This window comes from Hemiscyllium ocellatum, chromosome 5 (genome assembly GCF_020745735.1).
Source record: "Hemiscyllium ocellatum isolate sHemOce1 chromosome 5, sHemOce1.pat.X.cur, whole genome shotgun sequence".
Classification (NCBI taxonomy): domain Eukaryota; kingdom Metazoa; phylum Chordata; class Chondrichthyes; order Orectolobiformes; family Hemiscylliidae; genus Hemiscyllium; species Hemiscyllium ocellatum.
In genome coordinates, this window is record NC_083405.1 from 105,443,795 (window position 1) to 105,470,705 (window position 26,911).

Consider the following 26,911-nt stretch of genomic DNA (forward strand, 5'->3'; position numbering starts at 1 on the left):
TAGGATCCATTAAATATCAACGAGGCCATCTAATGTGTGGAACTACAGGAAATAGGTGAAATACTAAACAAATATTTGTTTAGTATTTCCTGTAGAGAAGGATAAGAAAGGTAGGGAACTTGGGGAAATAAATAGTGCTCTTGAAAAGTGTCCATATTAAGAGGAGGTGCTGGAGGTCTCAAAACACAAAGGTAGATAAATCCTCGGGACCAGATCAGGTGTATCCCAGAACTTTGTGAGAAACACAGCAAGAGATTGGCAGGCCCTTTGCTGAGATGTTTGTATTATTAACAGCCACGGGTGAGGTGTTGGAAGACTGGAGGTTGGCCAACATGATACCATTGTTTAAGAAATGTTGTTAGGAAAAGCCTATTGGTGAGTCTGACAGCAGTGAGGGGTAAATTGTTGGAGGGGATTCTGAGGGACAGGATTTCCATGCATTTTGAAAGGCAAGGACAGATTAGGGATAGTCTACAGGGCTTTTTGTGTGGGAAACTGTGTCTCACTCGCTTGATCGAGTTTTTTGTAGAGGTGACAAAGAAGATTGATGAAGGCAGAATTGTCTGTAGATATTGTCTGTATGAACATCAGCAAGGCCTTAGACTGGTTAGCAAAGTCAGATCACATAGAATGCATGGGTACCTAGCAAATTGGATACAAAATTTGCTTGAATGTTGGAAATAAGAGGGTGGTGTTTGAGGGTTTTTTGTCCTACTGGAGGCCTGTGGCAGGCCGTGTGCCTCAAGGATCGGTGCTAGATCATTGCTTTTCATCACTTATATAAATGATTTGAATGTGAAATATAGGAGGAATAGTTTGCAAGTTTTGCAGATGACACCAAAATTGGTAGTGTAGTGGACACTGAGGAAGGTTATCTCAGAATCCAACGGGACCTTGATTAGATGACCCAATGGTCTGAGCAATTGTAGATGGAGTTTAATTTACATAAATGTAAGCTGTTGCCTTTTGGTAAAGCAAACAAAAGCAGAACTTATACAGTTAATGGTGGGGTTTTGGCAATGTTGCAGAACAAAGAGACTGATGTGTGCAGGTGCATGGTTCCTTGAGAGTGAAGTGACAAATAGACAGGATGGTGAAGAAAGCATTTAGTATGCTTACTTTATGGGTCAAAACACTGATGATAGGAGTTCAGATGTCATAATATGAGTATACAGCTCATTGGTGAGGCCACTTTTAGAATACTGCAATAATTCTGGCATCCCTGCGAATAGGAAAAATGTTGTTAAATTTGAAAGAGTTCAGAAATGATTCAGAAGAATGTTGCTGGGATTGGAGGTTTTGAGCTGTAGGGCGAGAATGAATAGGCTGGGGCTTATTTTCTCTGGAGCGTTGGAAGCTGAGGGGTAACCTATAGAGGTTTATAAAATCATGAGGGGCATGGATATGGTGAATAGCCATGGTCTTTTTCCCGGGGTAGGACATAGGTTTAATATGAGCAGGGAAAGATTTAAAAGAGACCTAAGGGGCAACTCTTTCACGCAGAGCATGGTGCTTGGATGGAATGAGCTGCCAGAGGAAGTGGTAGAGGCTGGTACAGTTACAACATTTAAAAAAAACATCTGTATGGGTATATGAAGAGGAAGAGTTTAGAGGGATATGGGCCAAATCGAACTGGATTAATTTAAGATATCTAGTCAGTATGGATATGTTGGACCAAAGGATCTGTTTCTGTGCTGAATAACTCCACGACTCTAAATCCCGCTTTTAACATGGAAATGAGGAGAATATTTTTCTCTCAGTGGGTCATTAGTCTGTGCTTCTCTTCCTAGTGGAGACTAGGTTTTTGAAGTTATTCAAGACAGATATTTAATACATAAGAATGATGAGAGGTAGACAGGAAAGAAGTATTATGACTGCCAACAGAATGTCTTCAATGGCAAAGCAAGCTTGAAGGTCTAAATAATCTGGTGTGGCACCTACATCCTGTGCCCCTAAACAAATCTTTTGGACTAAAAGCACTGGAGCTTCACCAAGATTATGTCTTGCTTTCCCCCTTCACTGGTGAACCGATGCATTTTTGCTCAGTACCTGACTGCAGTGCTGCAGCAGGTAAGACATCCTGGATATATGTGCTCACGTCAATTAGTTCTGAGCTCTTCACAAATAATAATGATGAGAAGGTGACGGTGTTGGATTGGGGTGGACAAAGTTAAAAATCACACAACATCAGGTTATAGTCCAAATAAACCTGTTGGACTATAACCTGATGCTGTGTGATTTTTAACTACAAATAATAAAACAATATAGCAGTGCTAACGATCAGCATCTTTTAAGTTCCCAACAGTTACAGACAGTGAAGGTCTATGCTCCCTCAGTATGCATCAAAGTTCCATGCATGCATAATAGATACTTCACAAGAATGACCCACTTTAACTAGGCACAGTGGAATCTCAACAGGAACAACTGTCAATGCGTAGGACCAGGTTATTTTATAACTGTATAAAAAGTCTTAGTGCCAAAACAATTGGACTCTTGCCGTACATGCAAAGTATAACAATCCAGAGCTTTCTTTTCAATTGACCCCCAAGATGACTAAATGGAAAAAGAAAGTTAAATATTTCATTCCACTTTAAATGCTGTTGTGGGTTCATTGCAGCTGTTCTCAGAAATTCTACCCTTGGCAAGATTCAGAGACATAGACTGTGCACTGATGCCATACTGTGAAATCAATCAGTCAATTTTCTTTCAAGGCAGCCTCCCCTCATTCCATCAAGGCCACAATTATGTCCTACAAACACTGCTTTAATTATATTTTGGGGTGGGGCAGTACGGGAGGTCATAAAGCTTAGACAAAATTGCAAATGGAAAACAAATGACAAGAGTAGGAACAAACAAGGTTTGATGTTTTTTCAGACTGTAAAAAGATTAAAATCTAGCCTTGATCCCAATTCTTAGTTCAAACTGATAGCAGCCATTTTGTGGCAATATGCACATTATGACAATTGATCACTGCCCTTGGCCACTGAAGAGATTAGGTTATAAAAGCTTTAATGTGCTCACAGCATCTCACTAGAGAACTTCAATCACTTGTCTTCTGAAAATAATGGGGTAAGTACAGGTGTTCTGGCAATGTTTTTAAAATGCCAAATACAGCTTTTCTTTTTGGTTGCAATTAATTTCAATCCCCCTGAGTTTGCTTCATTCCACGGCTTCCTGAAAATTCATCATAATGGCAAAATAACAGCATAATCATTTCTAAAGTTTATACCTTCATGTCTTCCAGCAAATCCATCTGGGAGGCTCTCAATAATGATTCTGAGCTAAAGTGGGAGCACTGTAACATGCTTCCTCTACTGGGATTTCGCTACTTATACCATGACTTAATGAAGATCCGACTACAAAAACCTGCAATTTTAATTGAGGAACGAAGACTTACTTCAGCACATTATGTAGGTGCACGTAAAAAAACTGTCAGATTCAATCGTTATATAAGTCGTCCCTTAGCAGACCACAGGCTCTAAGCTGAAAGTATCAGTTACAGCAATTCTGTCATTGGGAGCCATCTTGAGAAATTATTTTTTTTTGAAAAGTCACTATTTGCGTAAATAAAGCACTTATCACATAATTATTTAGATCACAGACATGCTGTTGGAATATCCAGAGTCCGCAGGAAGAGAAAAACTTACATTTTGCAAAAGCAGTGAAAAGCCAAATCATTTTTCATATGAATCAACAAAGATTATTAATTGTGCAATTTTAATATGACTGCTGATTCACTTGGTGCATTGCTTATACCTGTTTAAATAAATGACAAACCACAAGCAAGAATTCTCCTATGGTAAACAGAAGTTAGTCAGCCAGAAATTTCACATCAAAAAAATTTAAATCTTATAAAGCACTGGGACTTATCACATGTATGCAATGCTGTCCTAATGAATCTCTGAGAATTAATCTAAATCCACTTGCGATTTCTAAAGAATTGCACTCAATGTAAATCAGAAAAAAAACCTAATTTCCAAACTAACATTGTAGAAAAACTGGCATCTGTTTTATTCATTGCAGGGCTATTTACAGATCATCTAAATACATTGTGGTGATTTTGAATGTAACATTGGTAACATGTCTAATTTCTTGCCTCTCAGATGTATAGCAACATGAATACACTTACAAATTTATCTCAACAGAGAAAGAGAAGTACAAGTCAGTCAGGCAGGAAAGATTTTCACCAAATGTGCTTCAGATGCCAGTGAAGGGGGGAGGGGCATCATTAAACAATTTTAAAGGTAGAAGTAGATAAGATTCATACTTGACTAGAGATTTGAAAATTATTAGGGTTGGATGGGAATGCAGAATCCAAAATAGACACAGATTAGCCATGATCTTATTGAATGGCAGGGTAAGCATGAGGGGCCGAGTGGTCTACTTCTGCTTCTGTGCTCATAAAATCACAAACGACATTATGGCAAGGTTCATTTGCAGAGGTCAGCTCTTAGCAGGCATTAGACAAACCTAGTCATAGACTGTTAATTGGTCTATAATTTAAAATATTATTTGAGCAGCTTCCCCCTAACGCTAACATGAAGTGATGCCATAACAGCAGTGATCAATTGTATTTGCATTAGTATTTCTGTGCACATTGTACAGTGTGAAACACTCAATTTCTTTAGCTCCTTAATATCCCCATTAAACATGTCAATTAGGGATAATTACTGGTTGTAAAAAGCATCGATTCACATTGCCATATTATTAAGAAAAAGGGCATTTACCTGAACATATCACCGAGACCTTTCAACATCCCTTTCTTGACTTTACTCTTCTCTTTGTCTTTTTCTTTCTCCTTCTCTTTGTCTTTCTTCTTTTCTCTTTCTTTGCCAGTCTTCTCTTTCTTTCTGTCCTCCTTGCTTCTGGAGCCATTGACCTGTTTCTCCATTGTCCCTGTCAGATGTCCACCAGCTAGTGATGGCTGATCACTGGATGTTGAAACAGATTCTCTGCCTGATCTGGAACTTTCCTCGGTATCTTCTTCCACTGTGAGTTAAAAACAGAAATTTATTACTGGCGTCAAGTTTAATTTGCAGATAATAGGTATTAATGATTGACATCACTGAAATTACACCAACAATATTAGATGTTTTTAGGATCTATTCTTGATGATGCCATTTCTTTCTTTCTGCCATTCAGTTTTGTTACTCTCTTCAACCTCACCCAGTCCAGTCCCAGTTGTACCCAATTTTGGATTATTCATCAACTACAAGACGCAATGTGCTATAGGTACCATAGTATAATAATCAAAGGTGGGAAATCTTGCTATCATTTGTTATATCCAAATTCATTGTTGGACAACTACTTCCCTCATTGCCAACAGGGGCTGCAGTGATGATACTCTCACCTCTTGTGTCAGAAGGCTGAAAGTTCAAATCCCACACAAGTGCTGTATTAAGGTGGAGCTGATTGTCAGGCTCGATATTAAACTGAGAACCAGTCTGTCACAGTTGGGGGTGGAGGGGGCGGAGACGAGAAGGTCAAAAGTAAATAACATAGCGCTAAATGAACAGGAGTCAGAAGTTCTTTGGGAGATATGATAACAAGTATCTTTCAAACACCATCATGAAACACACTCTGCTTGTTGGATCTTGCTTTGCCAAAGTAGGTAAAAATGCAAACTTTTTTTCCAACACTAAAGTTGCAAGTTTACTCATGGTCTGGGGCACATCCTTACTGTGACTTTCTGGTAGTGGATATTAGTTGGAGAATTTCTCTGTATTAACTATTTTGCTTAAGTGAACACAAATGTGAGGGAAAAAGAGTCTGAGAAGTTGCTCTGATATTACATTAATGTTGATGCTTGTGGCAATGGATCCCAATTCACAGGTGCAATTCCAATCAGCTGCTACCTGAAAATAAATTTGCTCAAGATGCTAAAGCCAACTGCCAGAACAATCCACCTTCTTGGATTCTTCCCAACTTGAGCCAGCCCCAATTAGTTAGGTTAATGTCACAACCCAAGTCAGCAGTGCAAGATCCACATATCAAGTACTGCTGCCATCATGGGTCTTGGAATAATATAAAAACTAGCAAAGGGTAACAACATAGTCAAATGCTTTGCATTTTAATGGTCAGGAAAGTCCAAGGAAGATGACTCTTCCACAGCAACCTGTGTTTCACATAATCAAAAATTCCAAATGCTTCACAAAAATCAGTACGCAGACATTTGGACCAAAGTTAGTTAAACAGTTGACCAAAGTCTTGATCAAAGAGGCAAGGAGCATCTTAAAAATGAGTTGGACTGCCTTTGGGAAGCAAAGAGTTTAAGACCTCTGTCATTGAAGCAAAACCTCAATGGTAACGTGATAAAAATCAGGGATATGTAGGAGGCAAAAAATTGGAAGGGGCTCACCTTGCAGTAAAGGGAGGGGCACAATCATAGTCTTGAAAATGTCATTAAAGAATTGAATAATTTTATCTGGGTGTAATGCTGTTAAACCACTGTGAGCAATTACAGTTGCTACATAAAATGAGAAAATTACGAGGTAAATGGGGTGTGTGTATATCACTTCAAGATGCTCAGCCATGAAATGCTGGAATAGACTGCCATCAGAAACAGTAAATTCCAATTCACTGAAGCATTCAAAAGGGAATGAGATCAATTTCAGATTAACCAAGAGGCAGACAGAATTATGTTTGGGTAGGATTTAAAGAAAGTCAGACTGGGTTCTGAAAAAGACGTGGCTGATAAGAACAAGCTGAACAGAATGAACCACTTTATTTTCATATTTGTAAGTGTTGTCCTTTCAGTCAGGGATTCATTCATTCATTGTGCTTTCTCTGGTCACCTGAACTACTTGAACACTCTCCCTTCTGGCCACCCATTGACCATAATCTCCAGTTTGTCCAAAATTCCTCTGCAAATATCACAGTCAAGTCCCACTTATCCATCAGAGAATTCTCACCAACCTAGATTGAAATCCAATCCATAAATGTAAAATCTGAAATAAGTCCTCATCCTTAGATCCATTAACTATCTTAACCCACTATGCTTCCTTTTCCCAGGCCTCTATCTGCACTGGTTCCACACAGACCTCATCAGAAGTCACCCGCTGCATCTTCTCACTGCACTATAGTACAAGCCTTCAGCTGTCCTTGTCATTAGACGTGGAATTGTCTCATGCAAGCCCTTTTCCTTCGACTATTTCTCCCCTTTTTAAAAACTCACACAAACCCATTTCTTTGGCGAACCTTTCAACTGTCCATTTTATGAAGTGCAATGTGCCTTTTCTAAGAAATAACACAGCAAGGTTATAAAGCTTGCATGCTGTTAGCTTACAAAGAAATTCAAGCACCAAGATCATAACTCAGGCCACTTCATCCAATATGTCTCTGGGTTTCATTTCAAAAGTTCACACAAAGCTTTGACTTATTTGGAGGGAGATATAATGCAAACAATTCAAGCCACCGTTATTTTATTAACAGTAGGCACTTAACATTCAAAGGAACGGAAATTAGTTGAATCTAAAGAGGAGGAACCAACTCAAATAAAATCCCAGTTTTTTGCAACTTGCAGGACTGTGTCTGAAATTTTAAAAATGAGAAAATTGTAAAGAGCTGGCAAATCTATCAAAGGCATACTTAAATAATGCCAACGTAAACTGTAATAGCTCTGAAGCAGAGTGGAGCACAATGTCAAAGGAACTTCTTTGAGTGGAATAAATCAAATGGATACAAAAAAGCCTAATTATCGACATGAACTGTACCATTTCTGGGGGCACTATCAAACTGCTACTGAATTCCTTGCTGGTGTAAGAATAAAACCTATGGTAATTTAATCATTAATGTATTCTGTATTATGTGAAATTCATGTATAAGCAGCATGTTATTGTTCATGAAAACTGAATTTTTCTCCGTATCGTATAAGTTATTCTTATGAATACCAAAACAAATGCAGGTCCCTCCTGCCATAGGCTATAAACAGTGACAATGAGGTTTAAGCTTCAGCTAATATACATTGCGGAACATGCAAAATGAGAACATAATGATTCAAAATCCCACTAATGTTTCTTGATCCTAATGATTTGCTCTCAAGTAACAAATGAGAAATTGTAATCTCAATTCTCCTGGGACTCTCGATATGTACAGGGCAAACACTCCTCTTACTTGGATTCAATAATTTTACTGGTAACTACAACTATTGTCATTGCTAATATAAGGAATGAAGCGTTGATTCTCAAAAAGAATAGTAGCATAATTAATACTCAAATTAATGACTGGTTATGCTCACTAAGAGTTAAATTTTGTTGGTTCTTCCTTTCTTTAATTTAGACTGTTTTTTAACACACAATGTAGACGGTTGTTAGAATCAAATGAATTGGACTTTTGGAGGCTCCAGTTCTCTGAACTACCAGTTAGATGTATCACCTTGTGAAAGCTTGGCACGTATTTAAGAGTGCAAAATCTGCTTACTGAAACACATGCCTTTTCCCCTCAAACCCTTTAGATACCAATGTTTTCCAAATGAAAACCAACCGCAAGAAATTTTATTTTAGCATTTAACTTACATGATTCACTTTTTTGTATTTAATTTACCTGGGTGACAAAATTCAAGTCAGGGGAAGGATTTTGCAATGGAAATGACTGAAAGATTTAGGCAACTTCACTGCTACCTACTCAGAAGTTACAGCACAGCAAGTCTTGAAAACAAAATCCATTTTGCAAAACTAACTGACAGGTGTTGTTATCCATAGAAAGCATTTAATCCACACTTGAGAATTGAAAGAGGAAATTATACTCTGTGTGTCCAAGCCATCAAAGTTCTTAGCCTACCTCTCCGTTAATAAGTGTTAGACATCCAGAACACACTGCAAGGGTGAAATTACATTTTGTGACATTCTATATATGGTTGGCTAGAAACAAAGTTAAAACTGACCATAATGCATCATTAAACCATAACAGTGCCCTTCTCTCATTATAATGAGTAGCCATGTAATATAATCTTGCTCCATTTTCAGAAGCATTTCCAACTGGCCACAATCCAGAGGCACTTCCCTACAACAGTATAAAGTGACATCAAGAATTACTCTAGACATGATGATTCCTATCACCAAATTGCACCTTCAGTGAAAGAAATACATTTACTAATTTGATATAAACATTGCCAATTTGTTTAATCACAGCCATTTGCATCAAAAAATATTTGTAACTAACCATTCTGCAAATGGCTCTTGAATGAAGCTTCCACACACAAATTAAAATTGCCAAGTCGAAGGAAAAATGCTCCTCAATAAAACAATACTGCAAACAATTTTTGGAAAAAGGCTGTGCTTAGTACACTGCCAAAATGCATCAAATCAGAGACAATGAGGATAATTTTTAATACTTGCTTCAACTAGTTATGAAATGGGCAGACATTCCACATTCCCAACTCAAAGCCAACAATGGGAATCTGGAGTAAAAAATGAGGTCTGCAGATGCTGGAGATCACAGCTGCAAATGTGTTGCTGGTCAAAGCACAGCAGGTTAGGCAGCATCTCAGGAATAGAGAATTCGACGTTTCGAGCATAAGCCCTTCATCAGGAATAAGAGAGAGAGAGCCAAGCAGGCTAAGATAAAAGGTAGGGAGGAGGGACTAGGGGGAGGGGCGATGGAGGTGGGATAGGTGGAAGGAGGTCAAGGTGAGGGTGATAGGCCGGAGTGGGGTGGGGGCGGAGAGGTCAGGAAGAGGATTGCAGGTTAGGAGGGCGGTGCTGAGTTGAGGTTTCGAGTAAAAAATGAGGTCTGCATTTCGAGTAAAAAATGAGGTCTGCATTTCGAGTAAAAAATGAGGTCTGCATTTCGAGTAAAAAATGAGGTCTGCATGGGAATCTGGAACCATTTTCAACTCTGGCTTCTTTTTAATGGCATTGATAAATTGTGGGCTTCTTCACCTTACTCTTCATCACTCAATACAAATTACATATTATTTACAGCCCAGAGGTAGGCCATTCAGCCCAATTTTTCTTTGGTGGTGTTTTATGTTCCTTATGACCCTCTCTCTTCTCACTGCATTTCATCATATCAGCATAACCATCGATTCTTTTCGCCATCATGTAATTGCCCACTTAACCTCAAATGCATCCATGTTACCTGCCAGTTCCACATTTCAACTAATCTCTGTAGGAAAGACACTTCTCCCAAATAAACATTTCTGCCTCTCTTTGAACATTAGAATCCTCTTGCAAGGATGCCTACCTTGAAGAAATTTTCCTCTTCTCTCCCAAGAATCTCAGGGAGTCCCTCTCCCACTGCAACTCTATGCTACTTTCTCCCCACCCCCACCATCCTCTCACTTATCTCTCCACCCTTCAGGCTCGCTGCCTGTATTTCTGATGAAGAGCTTTTGCCCGAAACATCGATTTTACTGCTCCTCGGATGCTGCCTGAACTGCTGTGCTCTTCCAGCACCACTAATCCAGAATCTGGTTTCCAGCATCTGCAGTCATTGTTTTTACCCTGTTCAATACCTGCTACCAATGAGTGGAGCATAGGTGACCTAAGCATTTGTACCTGAGAAATCAAGGGCGTGTAAACAAACAGATTTGAATAATTAAGCAGTTTCCCATTTAGAACAAGATATCCTGTTCACCCAACTGCAAACCACCTGGAAAACGCATCAGGTGGATATACCGGCACCCCATTTTGAATTTGCAATTATCAACTGCTAGCTTTGTAAAGTGAGAATCAGGAAGTTCGGGAGAAGATTTGTAGCTTGGGTGCTCATTGTTGTGGTTCTGTTCGCCGAGCTGGGAATTTGTGTTGCAAACGTTTCGTCCCCTGTCTAGGTGACATCCTCAGTACTTGGGAGCCTCCTGTGAAGCATTTCTGTGATGTTTCCTCCGGCATTTACAGTGGTTTGTTTCTGCCGCATCCGGTTGTCAGTTCCAGCTGTCCACTGCAGTGGCCGGTATATTGGGTCCAGGTCGATGTGTTCGTTGCTAGAATCTGTGGATGAGTGCCATGCCTCTAGGAATTCCCTGGCTGTTCTCTGTTTGGCTTGCCCTATAATAGTAGTGTTGTCCCAGTCGAATTCATGTTGCTTGTCATCTGCGTGTGTGGCTACTAAGGATAGCTGGTCGTGTCGTTCGTGGATGCGGATCGTTAGCTGTCTTCCTGTTTGTCCTATGTAGTGTTTTGTGCAGTCCTTGCATGGGATTTTGTACACTCCATTGGTTTTGCTCATGCTGGGTATCAGGTCCTTCATTCTGGTGAGTTGTTGTCTGAGAGCGGCTGTTGGTTTGTGTGGTATTATGAGTCCTAGTGGTCACACAGTGGTCTGGCTGTCAGTTCGGACTGGCAGCCAGGGAATTCCTAGAGGCATGGCACTGATCAACAGATTCTATCAACAAACACATCGACCTGGACCCAATATACCGGCCACTGCAGCGGACAGCTGGAACTGACAACCGGAAGCGGCAGAGACAAATCACTATAAATGCTGGAGGAAACATCACAGAAGCGCTTCACAGGAGGTTCCCAAGCACTGAGGATGTCACCTAGACAGGGGACGAAATGTTTGCAACACAAATTCGCAACTCGGCAAACAGAACCACAACAATGAGAAACAGGAAACTAATAAATAAAAACTGGGCTCAGTAATTCTTCAACAACATAATTTATGCACGCATTATAAACAAAATTGTGTGTACTACACAATGTTACAACAATTGCGATAGCAACTAAATTCACCTTAAAATCCTTTGTTGCCCTCCACTGAAGTTCAAAACATTCTTTGTAAAATTTGTTGGAGCATGTAACTAAGTACCAATAGACATAACACGTCCACAATTAATTCCATTCTGAAGGGTTTGCAACTAGAATAAATTATTGTATTCAATTAGATTACGTACATGTTTCCATCCCTTCATCATCATCCTCTTCTTCTGCGGGTTTGTCGTACGACTTGTCAATGGCAGCCCGGAAACTTTCATTGCAACCCCGCCCTCTGATGATTCGTGGTCGTGGACGATGGAAAGGAATATCACTATTCAAAGTTACTTCAGCAACTGCTGTCTGCAGACTTTCTAACGAGCTTGATTTCTTCAGTCCTAATGAAGGCCCAACATCCCTGGTCGAGGAGCCTTGGAGGTCAAGATACAAAGTTGTTAATTAAGTTTGCTTTGGTAGCTGAGGACCAAGTCTGGATATTTGATTATTCATCTCTGGCATATGACTCCTCAGGGATGTTCACACATAATTCAGATAATGTTCACTACATTCATTTGTGGATGGCGAGAGATTTATTGCTTTGAAGAATGATAGGAGCATTTTAGCACAGTCATAGAATGTGACAAGTCAGCAGTGCTGCACTATTGCTGTTCATAAACAAGATAATAAAGCAATGCCAGCACTGCAGCCCTAGGTTTGATTTCTTTAGAAAGCTAGTTTGACATTTACCACACAAGATATAAATTAAAATGCTGAAAAGTAGGTTAAAAATGACCTTTGACATTACCCCAGTGTTTGGTTACTGATTGAAATATCTGTCCATTGGCTAATTGAACCATTAATTGTAACCTCATTAAAGTCTGGTCTCAGTTAAATGGCACCAGTTTTCCCAAAGTCCAAGTAAACATTGCAAGGAGTACAGAAACTGCAGGTTCCCAGGAACGTGAACTTTAAGTGCAAGAACATGTTTATATTTCTCACAGTATTCTACGGGGACAGTCATTTGGGTTATGATCTTATACTCCCAGAATACAGTAAAAGCAATGATGGATTACATAAATAAGCTGGGTAATGCTGCAGTTGGGTGGTCATAGACAGGGGCTATGGCATGGTACAACAGAATACTGCCTTTTGGATCCCCCAAAGAAGGTGGATAAACACAGTTTTAGAATCAAAATACATCTGTTCTTTTTCTACCACACATGATGAATGTCAGAAATCAGGGATGTACTCGAAGGGAAGAAAGATTAACAAAGTCCAAGATTACAACTGGTCTGTAGTTTCAGCAATTTCTACATTTGGTTGTTGCTTTTACAAAGAAAATTTCTGGCAATTCAAGAATGCACAGACTTTGGAAACCACCATATCTTCAATCTGATGTCTTATGTTAAAACTAATCTATTGCTACGAGGGACTGCTAAATCACAAATAAAATGTTGGTAAACAAGAGTATTTTAGCATGAAACACAGGTAAATGTTGTTGTAAAATAAAATCCTGACACAGTTTTCACAAGTCATGCCCTCAAATCCATGTCACATATAACGCAAGGAATTTTCAAAATTATAATCTATTACTTAACAGAGGTCATTGCCAATAAATCAGAGAATCTTTTGAAAAGAAAACTTTGACAACGTGAATGGAAAAGGAACAATTCACTAACTGTGAAGAAAAGGAAGGAATGTTCAAAATGCCTTGATAATTATAAAATTGACGTATAGTATATAATACTGCTCTTTGCCTCTGGGCAGTATAATGCCATTCATAGCCTACTATACCATAGCTATTTCAGCAGCAGGAATTTCAACTTGAAGACTTCCCACTCAGTGTGATGGCAAACATGCCCTTTACAATGAGGAGTGTACGCACGTACACGTGAGAGTTGGAGAGAAGAAAGAAAAGCCAAAAGATTTTAGCTTATTCCTTTCTCATCACTATACTGAGAACAGAAAGATTAATTGGACTATATGTGAAGAACAGGGGAATGAGTTTAATTGGATCAAGCAGCAGCCACAGGGTCAACTGGCAATTTGCTTGAAGTGTTGTCAATTTCTTCATAAAAATAACAATCATGAAAGTGCTAAAATTACAGAATGAGATGCAATCTTGTAACTAGTTCACCCTTTTTCTTGTCAACTATATCCATTGTCCTAGCATTCATCGTGTGCAGCAGGAATTGAACAGATGTATTTTACGTTGATTCCAGTAGAGTTCGTTTCTTTCCAGATACAGTATATTGCACCTTCCTTCTGACCTCCAATCTCCTTTCACCTCCCAAACAATGTCACGCCATAGCCTAACCACAATTGAACGTTTGAAATAAAAGCAAAAAGAAGCTAATTTGACCTTTATAGTCTGCTCCAACATTAAATAGGATCACAGTGAACCTTCTACTTCAGCACAATCTTTCCTGCTACCTGTTTATTTCTTAACTCCCTTGGATCACAAAAATTTATCAATTCGGGTCTTGAATACACTTAAAAGTACTTGAAGACAAAGAATTTCAATGATTCTTGAACTGTTGAGTGAAAATAATTCTCATCTTGGTCTTAAATGGCCAATCCCATCTTCGAAGACTCTGACCCAGTGTTATAATTACTTTAACCAGAGAAAACATTTTCTTTGCATCTGCCCTATCAATCCCCCTGTAAGAATTTTATATGCTTTGAAAAGATCACCTCTCATTCTTGACAAAATGATTTGGATGCAAGCATAAGAGGTACAGTTAGTAAGTTTACAGATGACATCAAAATTGGAAGTATAGTGGACAGCAAAGAAGGTTACCTCAGATTACAACAGGATCTTGATCAGATGGGCCAATGGGCTGAGAAGTGGCAGACGGAGTTTAATTCAAATAAATGCGAGGTGCTGCATTTTGGGAAAGCAAACCTTAGCAGGACATATACACTGAATGGTAAGGTCCGAGAGAGTGTTGCTGAACAAAGAGACCTTGGAGTGCAGGTTCATAACTCCTTGAAAGTGGAGTCACAGGTAGATAGGAAAGTGAAGGTGTTTGGAATGCTTTCTTTTATTGGTCAGAATATTGAGTGCAGGAGCTGGGAGGTCATGGTGCAGCTGTACAGGACATTGGTTAGGCCACTGTTGGAATATTGCATGCAGTTCTTGTCTCCCTCCTATCGGAAAGATGTTGTGAAACTTGAAAGGGTTCAGAAAAGATTTACAAGGATGTTACCAGGGTTGGAGGATTTAAGCTGTGGGGAGAGGCTGAACAGGCTCCCTGGAGCGTTGGAGGCTGAGGGGTGATCTTATAGAGGTTTGCAGAATTATGAGGGGCATGGATAGGATAAATAGACAAAGTCTTTTCCCTGGGGTGGGGAGAGTGCAGAGTTAGAGGGTATATGTTTAGGGTGAGAGGGGAAAGATATAAAAGGGACCTAAGGCGCAACTTTTTCACACAGTGGGTGGTATGTGTATGGAATGAGCTGCCAGAGGAAGTAGTGGAGGCTGGTACAATTGCAACATTTAAAAGGCATTTGGATGGGTATATGAATAAGATGGGTTTGGAGGGATATGGGCTAGGTGCTGACAGGTGGGACTAGATTGTGTTGGGATATCTGGCCAGCATGGATGGGTTGGACCAAAGGGTCTGTTTCCATGCTGTACATCTCTATGACTCTACGTCTACCCAATCTCTCCACATGGGACATTGAAGTTACCCAGGAACCAGTCCACTCAACTACCATTGCACTCCTGAGGATATGTATGCCTTTTCAGAGGTAAAGGAGTCCTAAACTACTCTTTATTCCAGTTCTCTCCTATGCTCCAGTATCCATCCTATTTCACACTACGCTTCCACATGGTAGGTAGTCTTGGTGCTCTATGTCTGCCCATGTCCTTGCTGATTTGCACTGCTTTTCATATCTCAATGCATTACAGACAAAATTTTCCCCCCACCATCTAAATTTCTCCACTGCATTTCCTCTGTCTATTTCTGCAAATTTCCAAGTACTACCATACCCAGGTGACCAAGAACTCTACATTCTTGACTCCAACATTTTGTGCAACTCTTCTCCCTTTGTCTCATGACTGATATTTTGCCATCAATTGTTCAGGCTCCACAGTCTAGAATCTAGTCGTCCAAAACCATAAAGCCTCCCACTCAGCCAATCAGATCACCCTTAAAATGATCTCTCTGTACCCCTCCTGTAGACCACCTTCTGGTAAAACCTTCATTCATGCATTTATCACATCTAGTCTTGACTGATCCAAAGCTTCCCATTAAAAAGCATCATTCAAAGTCTAAGATATAATTGATTTCATATTGCACTTATATTTCTGATGTTTCCTTCCTTGAAAAGATGTTCCCATTATTCTGGCTGAGTACACATGGGGCTTGGAAAATATGGATAAAGGACTCATTTTAACACTGATCTCGAAAATCTAAGGCTTAATCATTGTGAAGAATAAGAACTTTTCATGCCTGGTAACTCAAAGATTTTATTTTTCCAATCAATACTTTTAGTATAAACAGTAAAGAGTTATGATATTTTGGAGGTTTTAAAAAACCCAACAGTGTTAGGGAAGTGCATTAATCTCAGTCAAGAAACAGTCATTACCAGTGGCAGGCCCACTGATGAAGTTGTTCAAGTTTCTTTAGGTTGTTTAAAGTATTTCCATCCTGCCACAAAAAAAAGCTTAGTGTTGTCTCAAAGCTAGCCCCCTCACTGTTATTAGTGCACAGTTCAATGGCAGTTTCAGCTTAGTTCCTCATTATGAAGGTGTAGGTTTGTACTGTACCTTTAAGAGGGAGAGGAAGCCAGCAAGGACTAACTGAAAGCATAGCGTGTGCTGAAGAATTTAAAAATGTAAACATTTGGTTGACACAAATAGCTGGTTCTGTGGTACCATGGCACAAAAAACAAATTCAAAATAGGCCAGTTTAAATTATGCCCCAGAGACCAAATTCCAATCAAATTTAAATTTTACTGCTGGGGATGACATCAAACCAATGAAATTATCCGTTGTTTTGGGGTATAAAATCAGACATTTTGAACAGTTAGGGGGGAGAACAGCAAAGACCACTGCAAGTAAAGACTGCCAGTAGAATAGCTCTGTGAAAGGTACCTGTCCATAAGAAATTTGTGCAGCAGAAGCCCGATGCTGATCTAGAGAAATCTATAGAGAAAGTTCAACATCTGAAGATGGCATTTGGGGTTGAAAGTGATTCGCTGAAAATTTAAGAGTGAATTTATTGGACTAGTATTGTAGAGAGGGAGGTAAAATAGAAGTTTAAGAGAAAGGATTGTAAATAACTGTGGTTTTAATGTTCTCCATTGGACTTAAAGAATAAAATAGTTATTTTTTTCTTTAAATAGTGAGAGCTAGGATAGTTCTTTGCCTCTCAAATTTTAACAGATTACAGTGCGAGGTGAGCTTCTCTGAGTGTCAGGTTTAAATTAGCAGAGGGATTTACCCCATGTCATAACATCCTTGTGACTAATTTCACAACAGCATGGAACTACCCAACTTTCTTGAAATGCACTCCAGCAATTAGCACAGTTACTAGATCTCAACACAGGAAACTGGTTTAGAATAAAACCACTGTCTTTGCCCTCAAAAATACAAATATAAAGAATACAAATACAAAGCTGTCAAGAGGAATGATTTGAATTTTGAGTTTACAGCAGGCCATGTTAAATTTAAGGCTCATTTCAAAATATTACAAAAAGCTAACTTAAAGAAAGCAAATGAATAGCACAAAATCTTAGCTGTGCCCATCTGATTTCATTCCCATATTATGTATGGGCCTTAATGATTAAGATAATTTATCAAAGTGTTTAACTGGTGTACCAAGTCACTGACTAGTATGTACACAGATCTGTCATGTGGCAGTAAAACTGGCAATCTCTAAGTTTTCTTTTTTGAACAATGTTCATCATCTGACGAATGTTTTTTTTAAAATGTGGCTGTTTAACGTTTCAGTGTCAACAAATCATGGAAGCTAGTTGCTGGATTAATCTGCAGATCTTGCCTATGGCAGACATCAGGAAAGTAGACTTCACATGCCCAGCAGATGTGAGGATATTCCACAACCAGCTGAATATTTTTGCAAGTTAGAGAGAAACAACAATTCCACACAACTAACTCTTCCCATCTGTTAGCTTGATGTAAACCTAGCCAATTCAAATGAAAAGCGACAACATTGCTGAATGCACTTGTACCAGAGTGGTCTTACTTACTAGTCAATACATTGGAATCACCACAAGTTACTTCTTGCCTCATTTTATCCTGATGGTTTGTCACAGAACAAGCACACTGTACAAAACCACGCAGCAATCCAACAGCCAATCTAGTGTGGCCATGACACCTGGATTTGTTTTCATGAAATGTTAAATGAACCATGTTCAAGTGCCACTGAGTTTGCTCTTTAACATTTTGTTGAAACGTAAGTAAAACAAAACTCAATCATTAAAAAAATAAACAAAAGCTGTCAGGAGCTATTCTGAAAGAATGACAACTTAAGTACTAGAAATAAATCCTTTAAATTAGATTGACTCAGAAGAATGACTTTAGTTTTAATTTTATGTACTTATGCTTAGATAATTTTTCAGTTTTGTACTAGAGAAAGATCATAATGGGTTTTTTTAAAAGACAAGAGCCAAACAAAGTAAATGTTGTGCCAAGTGAATTCTTGATGCAAACCACTACTTTTACAGGGGAGAATTGAACAAATTGCTAATACACATGTTCATCCTTCTTCTGTAACTGAATTTTAAAATTAAATATTTACTTTGGAAGGCACAGGTGACTTCGTGGTTAAGACCATGGTTTTTAACGACAGACCATCGAACTTCAAATCTCTGAAGGGAGGGAGGGGGCCAGGACTTCTATTTTAAAAAAAAAGAATTTGTGCTCTTTTTAAAGGATGAGTGTAATCTTCTTAACTTGTTGCTGATTTAGGATAATTCGCTTTTCTTACCAACAGACAGTTTTGCACATTGAAAACTCAAGCTTGTGAACAACTCAAAATAAATGCTTCTAGATGCAGAGGGATCTGGGTGTCCTCATGCGTGCATCACTGAAGGTTAGAATGTAGATAGAGCAACTAAATAGTGAAGTTAATAGAATGTTGTCAGTTATTGTGAGTGGAACTGAATACAGAAATAGACAGGTTATGCTTCAATGCATCAGGACATTGGTGAGACCATATCTGGTATACTGTGCACAGTAATGGTCACCTTATTTAAGGGTGGATATAAATGCATTGATGGTAGTTCAGAGAAGTTTTACTAATCTAATGCGCATAATGGGGCAGGTTGTCTTACGAGGAAGGGCTGGACAAGCTGGGTTTGCACACACTGGAGTTCAGAACTTAAGAGGTGATTTGGTTGAAATTCTCTTATGGGAGAATTCAGAATTAAGCATCACTGTTTAAAAATCAGAGGTCACCCATTAAAATAATGATTAGGTGAAATGTGTTTTTGCAAAGGATCATAGGTCTTTGGATCTCAGTCCTCCAATTTAAAAAAAATCATTCACATGATATGGGCATCATTAGCTTGACCAGCATTTATTACCCATCCTTATTTTCCCAGACAGCAGACTGCTGTCAGTTTGTAACCACATTTAGGCTAGACCAAGGACAGTAATTTCGTTCCTGACAGGAAAGTTGTGAAAGATCTGATGTCCTTACTTGTTCTGGCTTATATTTTAAGGCAAAGGTAGATAGATTCTTGTAAAGCATGGAGTTGAAATGTTATCACGAAGGCGGAAATGTGGATTTCAAGTTGTAATGACATCAGCCATAATCTTATTTGAATGACAGAGCAAACCCAGGGGATTGAGTGGCTTACTCCTGTTCCTGATTTGTACATTTCTTATTAACAAACAGAACTAGCATCTTCTCTAGTTGTACCGCTGTAAGAAAAGCTATATGTTTTGCCAAGTATGATCATACTTAAATGATTTTACATATTTGACAGAAAGAAAGAAAATGGAAATGAATGATCATTTTCAGATTGCCAATGTTAAATATGGTTTCAAAAACCCACTTTAAAATAATGTTACTGAATGACAGTACAATGATTCAGGTTTAAATGCTATAGTGGCCATATAAAAGCTTTAAAGTGGAACTATAAATCTTCCAATGCCTTTTATAAAAGCAAAGGTGAATAAAAATGTACTGCCCCCGTTGCCTATAAAATACTCTCCTCATTTCACTTTAGTCATTTTTCTTCCATCTATTTTATAATTCTCACTGCAGAATCAGTAGTCATGCTATTCCGTAAAGTGTTCTAAGATCAATACTTGGATTACACAGAACATGAACTTCATGTTGACAGTGGTATTACTGAGTAAAAGGTGTACAGACAGTTACAGCTGTCACATTTAAGCAAGAAAATTAAAATTGTGCTTGTGTGGGAGAAAAGGAAAGCTGGTAGCAATGTTCAACGGCAAATAAGATTTGCTTAGTCAGAGACTGGCATTGTACTCTACGTAAGATTTCTTTTTCAATCTTGGTTTAACTCAGGTCAAGCCAAAGTCAACAGAATATAAGCAAAAAATCCAATAATTTTTGAGTACTGCCACTTTCTTCCAACTATTATCTATTTTCCAAAATAGAACTGTGCTTTTGGCTGATGAGAGGGAGTGATCATCAAACTTATTTGCACTGCCATAAAAAAAAGTGTATCAAAACTGAATACACAAGAGAGATGTAATGAGATTTGGGTGGAAGTCATTCAGTAGAGTCCCATGAGAGTTAATACTGTTGTTTCTAATGTACGTTAATGACTAGGATATCAAAAGCAAAAGTATGTAAAATTTGCTGAGGACACTAAAATAGAGAGAGACAGAAGAGACATCAGTCTTAAAAGATTTGCAGAAGAATTTAGATCAGACAATTAACAAATGAACTGAAACATAAAATATTGTACATAAGCTGAGAAAAAAAAATCTTCCATAAGCATTCAGAGAATGGAAGCCATGGGAAAGGAAATCTGCAACCGTTGGTAGAATTATGATGAATGACTAAATAGCCTGGTGAAACAACTGAAAAGCCACCCATAATGTAGAGGTACACAACTAGAGTAATGAAGCACAAGACTCAAGGGGTTATGCTACCATCTATTAACATTCCTGACAGATTAATCTAAAGATTAATCACTTTTTAAAATAAAACAATTCTTCGCAGATTTATTTTTCACTAATTTATATTCAAATACTACTGTCCTAATATCCTGTCTCAGCCTGAAACAACATTCTAGGTTTATTTTTAATGGTATTGTTTTTTGTTTCAGAAACCTCAAAGAGTTCTTCTCCTAAACTTGTTTGCCTATACATTGGTGTCCAAATCTGTATAATTTTCGTACAAACAAATGCATGTATTAGAGTGCAGAGAACAGCTTTGCTGTGAGTCATGAACTCTTCTCTTAAACGTCTGCCACTGTTCATCAACTGTCTTTTCTGCTAAACTCTTGAGCGAGACCACTCCAGCCAACTCAGTCCTCCCCCCAAGGTAACTATCGCTACTTAAGTTTAGCTCAGTTATTTCAGACCAAAAATGATCCCTAAATGAACAGTGACTACAATACAGTAGAATTCAACATTCAGTTTGAGAATGTGGTTGGTGAATTTCTAACCATATAGTCATAGCACAGAGACAGGTCCTTCAGCCCAAACTAGTCATCCACACTAACCTAATTTCCCTGCATTGGCCCATACCCTACTGATTCTTTCCTATCCATGTACTTGTCCAAATGCCTTTTAAATGTTGTTAATGTACCCACCTCAACCAGTTTCACTGCCAACTCATTCCATATGCGTACCACGCTCTGTGTTAAAAGGTTGCCCCTCAGATTACCATTTATTCTTTCCCCTCTTACCTTCAAATGATACCTCTAGTCCTCAATTCTCCAACCCTGGGAAAAAGATTGAGTGCATTCACCCAATCCATGCCTCTTATAATCTTAAACACTTCTATAAGGTAAGTCCTAGGTAACTGCAACATAACTTCCCAGCTTCTATACTCAATGCCCTGACTGATGAAGCCCAGTGTGCCAGAAGCTTTCATCACTACCCTGTCCACCTGTGATTTCACTTTCAGCCAACCATGCACCTGAACTCCAAGGTCCCTCTGTTCCACTATAATGCTTAAGGCACTACCATTCATTATGAAACTCCTACCTTGATTTGATTTTCCAAAATGCAGGATCTTACACTTATCTACATTAAACTCCATTTGCAATTTCTCAGCTCGTTTCCTCAGCTGATCGAGGTCCTGCTGCAATTTCTAATAACCTTCCTCTATGTCCACGATAGCATCTATTTTAGCATCATGTACATTTTCATCCAAATCATTGATATAGATAACAGCAATAGGTGCAGCACTGACCCCTGTGGCATTCCACTAGTCTCAGGCCTCCAGTCTGACAAGCATCTTTCCACTACTACCTTCTGCTTCCTATCATCAAGCCAATTGTGTATCCAGTTTGCCAGCTCTCCCTGAATTCCATGCAATCTAACCTTCCACGGCAGCCTATCATGTGAAACCTTAAAGGCCTTACTGAAATACATACAGATTGCATCTACTGCCTGGACTCAACAGCCTTCCTGTTCACTTCATCAAAGAACTCCAACAAATTTGTGAAGCATGATCTCTCACACACAAAGCCATGCTGACTATTTCTCATCAAACCCTGTCTTTCCAAATGCATGTGTATTTTATCCCTCAGAGTCTTCTCAAGTATCTTACCTACCACAAATGTTAGGCTTACTGGTCTATAGTTCTTTGCAGCCTCTCTTGAATAAAGGCACAACATTTGCTTCCCTCCAGTCTTCCGGGACTTCACCTGTGGCTAACGGTGATGCAAATAGATCAGCCAGGGCCACCGTAATTTCCTCTCTAGCCTCTTGCAGGGTTCTTGGATATATTTGGTCAGGACCAGATTTATCCACCTTCATATATTCTGATACATCCAACACCACCTCTACTGTGATATGGACTATCCCCATGATATCACAACTATCCCAAGTCTTCATGTCCTTCTCTATAGTAAACACAGAAGAGAAATGTAAATTGAGGATCTTATCCATTATCCTCCAGTTCCACACAGATATGTCCACTCTGGTCCTTGAGAAGCTCTATTCTCTCTCTAGTTAATCTTTTTCCTTTAATATAATTAAAGAATCTCTTTGGATTAATTCTCATCTTCTCAGCCAAGGCTATCTCATGCCCCCTTTGCACCCTCCTGATTTCCTTCTTCAGTAAACTTCTGTATTCCCTATATACCTCCAGGGATTCTCTTGATCCCAGTTACCTGTACCAGAGCCATGCTTCCTTCAAAGCCTCAATACCTCTTCACCCTACCCCTGCAAACCTTGCCCTTCACCCTTACAGGAACATACAGACCTTGAATCCTAGCTATAACAATTTTAATGGCCTCTTATTTGCCTGCAGTAAACTACTCCAATCAACTCCTGCAAGGTCCTGTTGAATCCTGTAAAACATTGCCTTGCCCCAATTTAGAACCTGAAACTGTGGACCAGTTTTGCCCTTCTCCACAATTATTTTAAAACAAATAAAATTATGGTCACTTATGTCCAGTTCCCCGCTGTTACTTGTCCTGCCCTATTTCCCAAGAATAGATTGAGTTTTACCCCTTACCAAGAAGGACCCTCGTGGTACTGCTTGAGGAAACTTGGCTGAATGCACTTCGCACATTCCACCCCATCTAAGCCCTTAATGCTCCGGCAGTCCCAGTCTATGTTAGGAATATTAAAATCCCCCACTATGACAATTATATTGCTCCTACAAGTCTCCCTAATCTCCATGCATATTTATTTCTCTAATTCCCGTTGATTATTTAGGGGCCAAGAGCACAACTCCAATAATGTCACCATCCCCTTCTTACTTCTTAGCTCCACCCACAAAGCCGCACTGGATGATTCTTCATGTATTTCATCTCTGACTACTGCTTCGATGCTCCCCTTAATCAAAAATGCGACTCCCACTCTCCTCCACCTCTGTCCCACCTAGAGCACCTGTACACCCTGGTACATTAACCTGCTATCTGTCTTTCCCTTAGCCATTTTTCTTGTAACGGCTATATTATCCCAGTCCCACGTACCTATGCACACCCTGCATTCATTGGCATTACCTGTCAGCCCTCTTGCATTGAAATAGATGCAATCTAATCCAACAGGCTTTCCTCATTCCTGTTGTGTTCCAGCCTGACTAGTCTCTCCAACTTGCTATTTCTGATTACTGTATGCCCTTCAAGCTTTGCATTTGACTTTGAAGACAACATCCCCCCCTTGCCAATTTAGTTTAAACCCTCCCTATAGCACAAGCAAATCTGCCCACTAGGAGATTGATCCCCTTCTGATTCAGGTGCAATCCACCCTTCTTGAACAGGTCACCTCTGCTCCAGAAAACATCCCAATTATTGAAGAATCTGAATCCCTGTCCCCTGCACCAATTCTTTAGCCATGCATTAACCTTCCTTATACTCCTGTTCCTACCTTCACATTGGAAGTAATCTGGAGATTATCACTAATGAGATCCTGCTTTTTAACTTCTTTCCTCACTTCCTACAATCACTCTGCAGGACCTTATCCCTCTTTCTGCCTATGTCACTTGTGCCAGTGTGCACAGTAACTTCTGACTGCTCACCCTCCCCTTTGAGATTGTTCTGCAGCCACTCTGAGACATCCTGGACCCTGATTGCCAGAAGGCAACAAACCATCCTGGATACCTGTTTACGGCCACAGAATCTCCTGTCTGTCCCCCTAACTATCAAGTCTCCTATCACTAACGTCCTGTTTACCTTTACAAAGCAATAATTTGACTCCCCCCTCTGATTCAATCTTTGAACAAAGTGCCCAGAGATTTATCTGCTCCTGGTATCATTTTATTGTACATTCTTAATTAATTGCCTCTCCTCATTCTTCTTTTCCAAGTGTATCTCTTAACATTTATCTGCATTCAATTTCAGCTGACGTGTCTGCTCATTCCACCAGCTTGTCTCCTTGAGGTATATCAAAATCATCTACAATGATACTAAGTTTTCTTTCCTCTAAAAATTTATGAATTGGAAGTATATAATTGAATGCATATTAGTGAAAAGTAAATTGGCAACTGATATCAGGAACAATATTCTTGTGTACTTGGATTACTTGGGTTAAAATGACAAAAAGGCATAGTATGGGCATGACCAGTTTGAGGGGTTTGAAGGGTGGGAGTTGTAGAAAAAGGTGTTTGCCTCCTTGTTGATTTATCAGTTAGACTGCCCCCTCCACATTCTCTTGAAACTTAAACTATTGTTCCTAATGTCTCTCACTCTGACTGCAATGAACCCAATGGTATTTCTTCATCTGGAATGTTTCTTAACTTAAGGGATATACTTAATTGAAAACTTCCTCGCCATTTCCACAACTTAGATGGATTACAAATAATCTGTTTACTGTAACAAATAACAGCAACTGACAAACATTTCTCCAAAGGACAGAAAAAGTAACATTACATGGTAGACAATCAGAATCCAAATGAAGTAGATAAAAAGCAAAATATTTCATTTTCCTTTGATCCCTGGAGGATCTGAGCATTTCCAAAAGGATTAGATTCCCTACAGTGCAGAAACAGGCCCTTCAGGCCCCACACCGACCCTCCTAAGAGTAACACACCCAGACCCATTTCCCTCTGACTAATGCACCTAGCACAATGGACAATTTAGCATGGCCAATTCACCTAACCACTCTTTGGAGTGTGGGAGGAAACCCACGCAAACATGGGGAGAACAGTTGCCCAAGGCTGGAATCAAACCTGGGACTCTGGTGCTGTGAGGCAGCAGTGCTAACCACTGAGCCACCGTGCCACCCTAGATGTTATTCACTTTCATCCTGAAGGGATCAAGATCATAGGTTGCTACAGAAGCAAATGCCATACCCTAGGAGATCAGAACTGAGCAAGACCTCAACAAATGTTTCCTAATTACTCAAATTAATGAAGATGAATCTTGTCAGTGCTTCTCCCACCCTTGGCTCCAACTTGAGCAGAGAACCTGCCTGAACCCACAAACAATGCAGCAAACTTCTGGCTGTGTTATGGCCCTGAGTGAATCTCCAAATTTTCTTCCAGTTGGTACAGTTGCACATGAACAAATCAATTCCTTTTATGTTGGTTAATCATCAGCTGGGTTTGTAACTTTGTTTTTGATTTGACAGAAATGATCATCCCATAAAAAATCAGGCTAAAAATTCATGACTTCTTGGAATCAATAATCTACCTCAGTTTTGTGAGAAATCTTATTTTACCCTTGGCTATGATTTATTTGAAACGAGTGAAAACCAGTATGTGTGAATTAACTCATACAGCAGGCAGCAAGGGTGATAAACACACACAATGCACGACTCAGAGATTTTAATGACTGTTTGCTGTAGTCATGGTAACAATGCTCCTGCTGCACCACCGTAGACTGGTGCAACAACTGGGTTGTTATTGACAGTCCTTACCTGTGGTTATCTGTTCAGCCAAGGAATCAAGATTAGTCTCATCAGCTACTGCCAAAAAGGTAAAAGGTCAAAAATTAATGAGGTTAGTATCCCCCATTCCACGTGCTTCATTCCAACCCACACATTCCAAGTTAGAGCTCACTGTTTGTTACAGGTCATGCAGATCACTTCTCTTGACAAGCAGGCACAGAGATTATAATTGCCATTGTTCAAACAAAAATGTTCATTGTCATGCATTACTTGTGAGGTGTTTTAAGCTTAATTTTAAAATAATTACTTTATTTTGTGTTAGAGAATTACTCCAAGCTAAAGCTGCACACAGATTTCTGTTGTTTTCACCTTGATTCTGTTATTTACCAGCAGTCAATCATTTCACTATTCCAGCAGAGTTGTAATAATTCAACGAAGAGACAAATCTAGAAAGTAATTTTCACCTTCCCATGGATCAAAGAAACTAAGAACTTCCAACAAGATTCCAATTATATTTCTTGAGAGCCCACAATTTTTCGAAAAAAAAGAAAACAGGTTAGAATCCGTTATCTTCTTAAAACAAATTCTGCACAATGTAACATTGTGGCGACCACACTATTTTGCAATAATATCACGGTATAATTGGCTTGGGCTGAAGTCCTATTTTGTCTTACCTGGTTTTATCAGTGCTGACAGGTAGGCGAATCTACTGATTAATCAGTTGCATTTCCTCTCATCATCATCATCAGTACTAATTTTAAGTTCTTTGCTTTTGCTTGGTATACTCAGTCCTGACTCAGCACTCTAACTGGAACGC

At 39.2% G+C, this 26,911-nt stretch overlaps 1 protein-coding gene across 5 annotated transcripts in view; it reads right to left on the reverse strand.

Moving 5' to 3' along the window:
- The window catches only part of LOC132815814 (partitioning defective 3 homolog), an 810,799-nt gene that overhangs the window by 185,141 nt on the left and 598,747 nt on the right, over positions 1–26,911 (reverse strand). For 3 of the 5 annotated variants that reach the window (XM_060825084.1, XM_060825082.1, XM_060825080.1), the window contains exons 18-20: positions 26,125–26,172; positions 11,837–12,067; positions 4,728–4,989 (exon numbers count right to left, since the gene is read on the reverse strand). In XM_060825084.1, the coding sequence (XP_060681067.1) occupies positions 4,728–4,989; positions 11,837–12,067; positions 26,125–26,172 (541 nt within the window). The remainder of the gene's footprint in view (positions 1–4,727; positions 4,990–11,836; positions 12,068–26,124; positions 26,173–26,911) is intronic. The other 2 variants (XM_060825081.1, XM_060825083.1) reach the window with 2 other exon arrangements.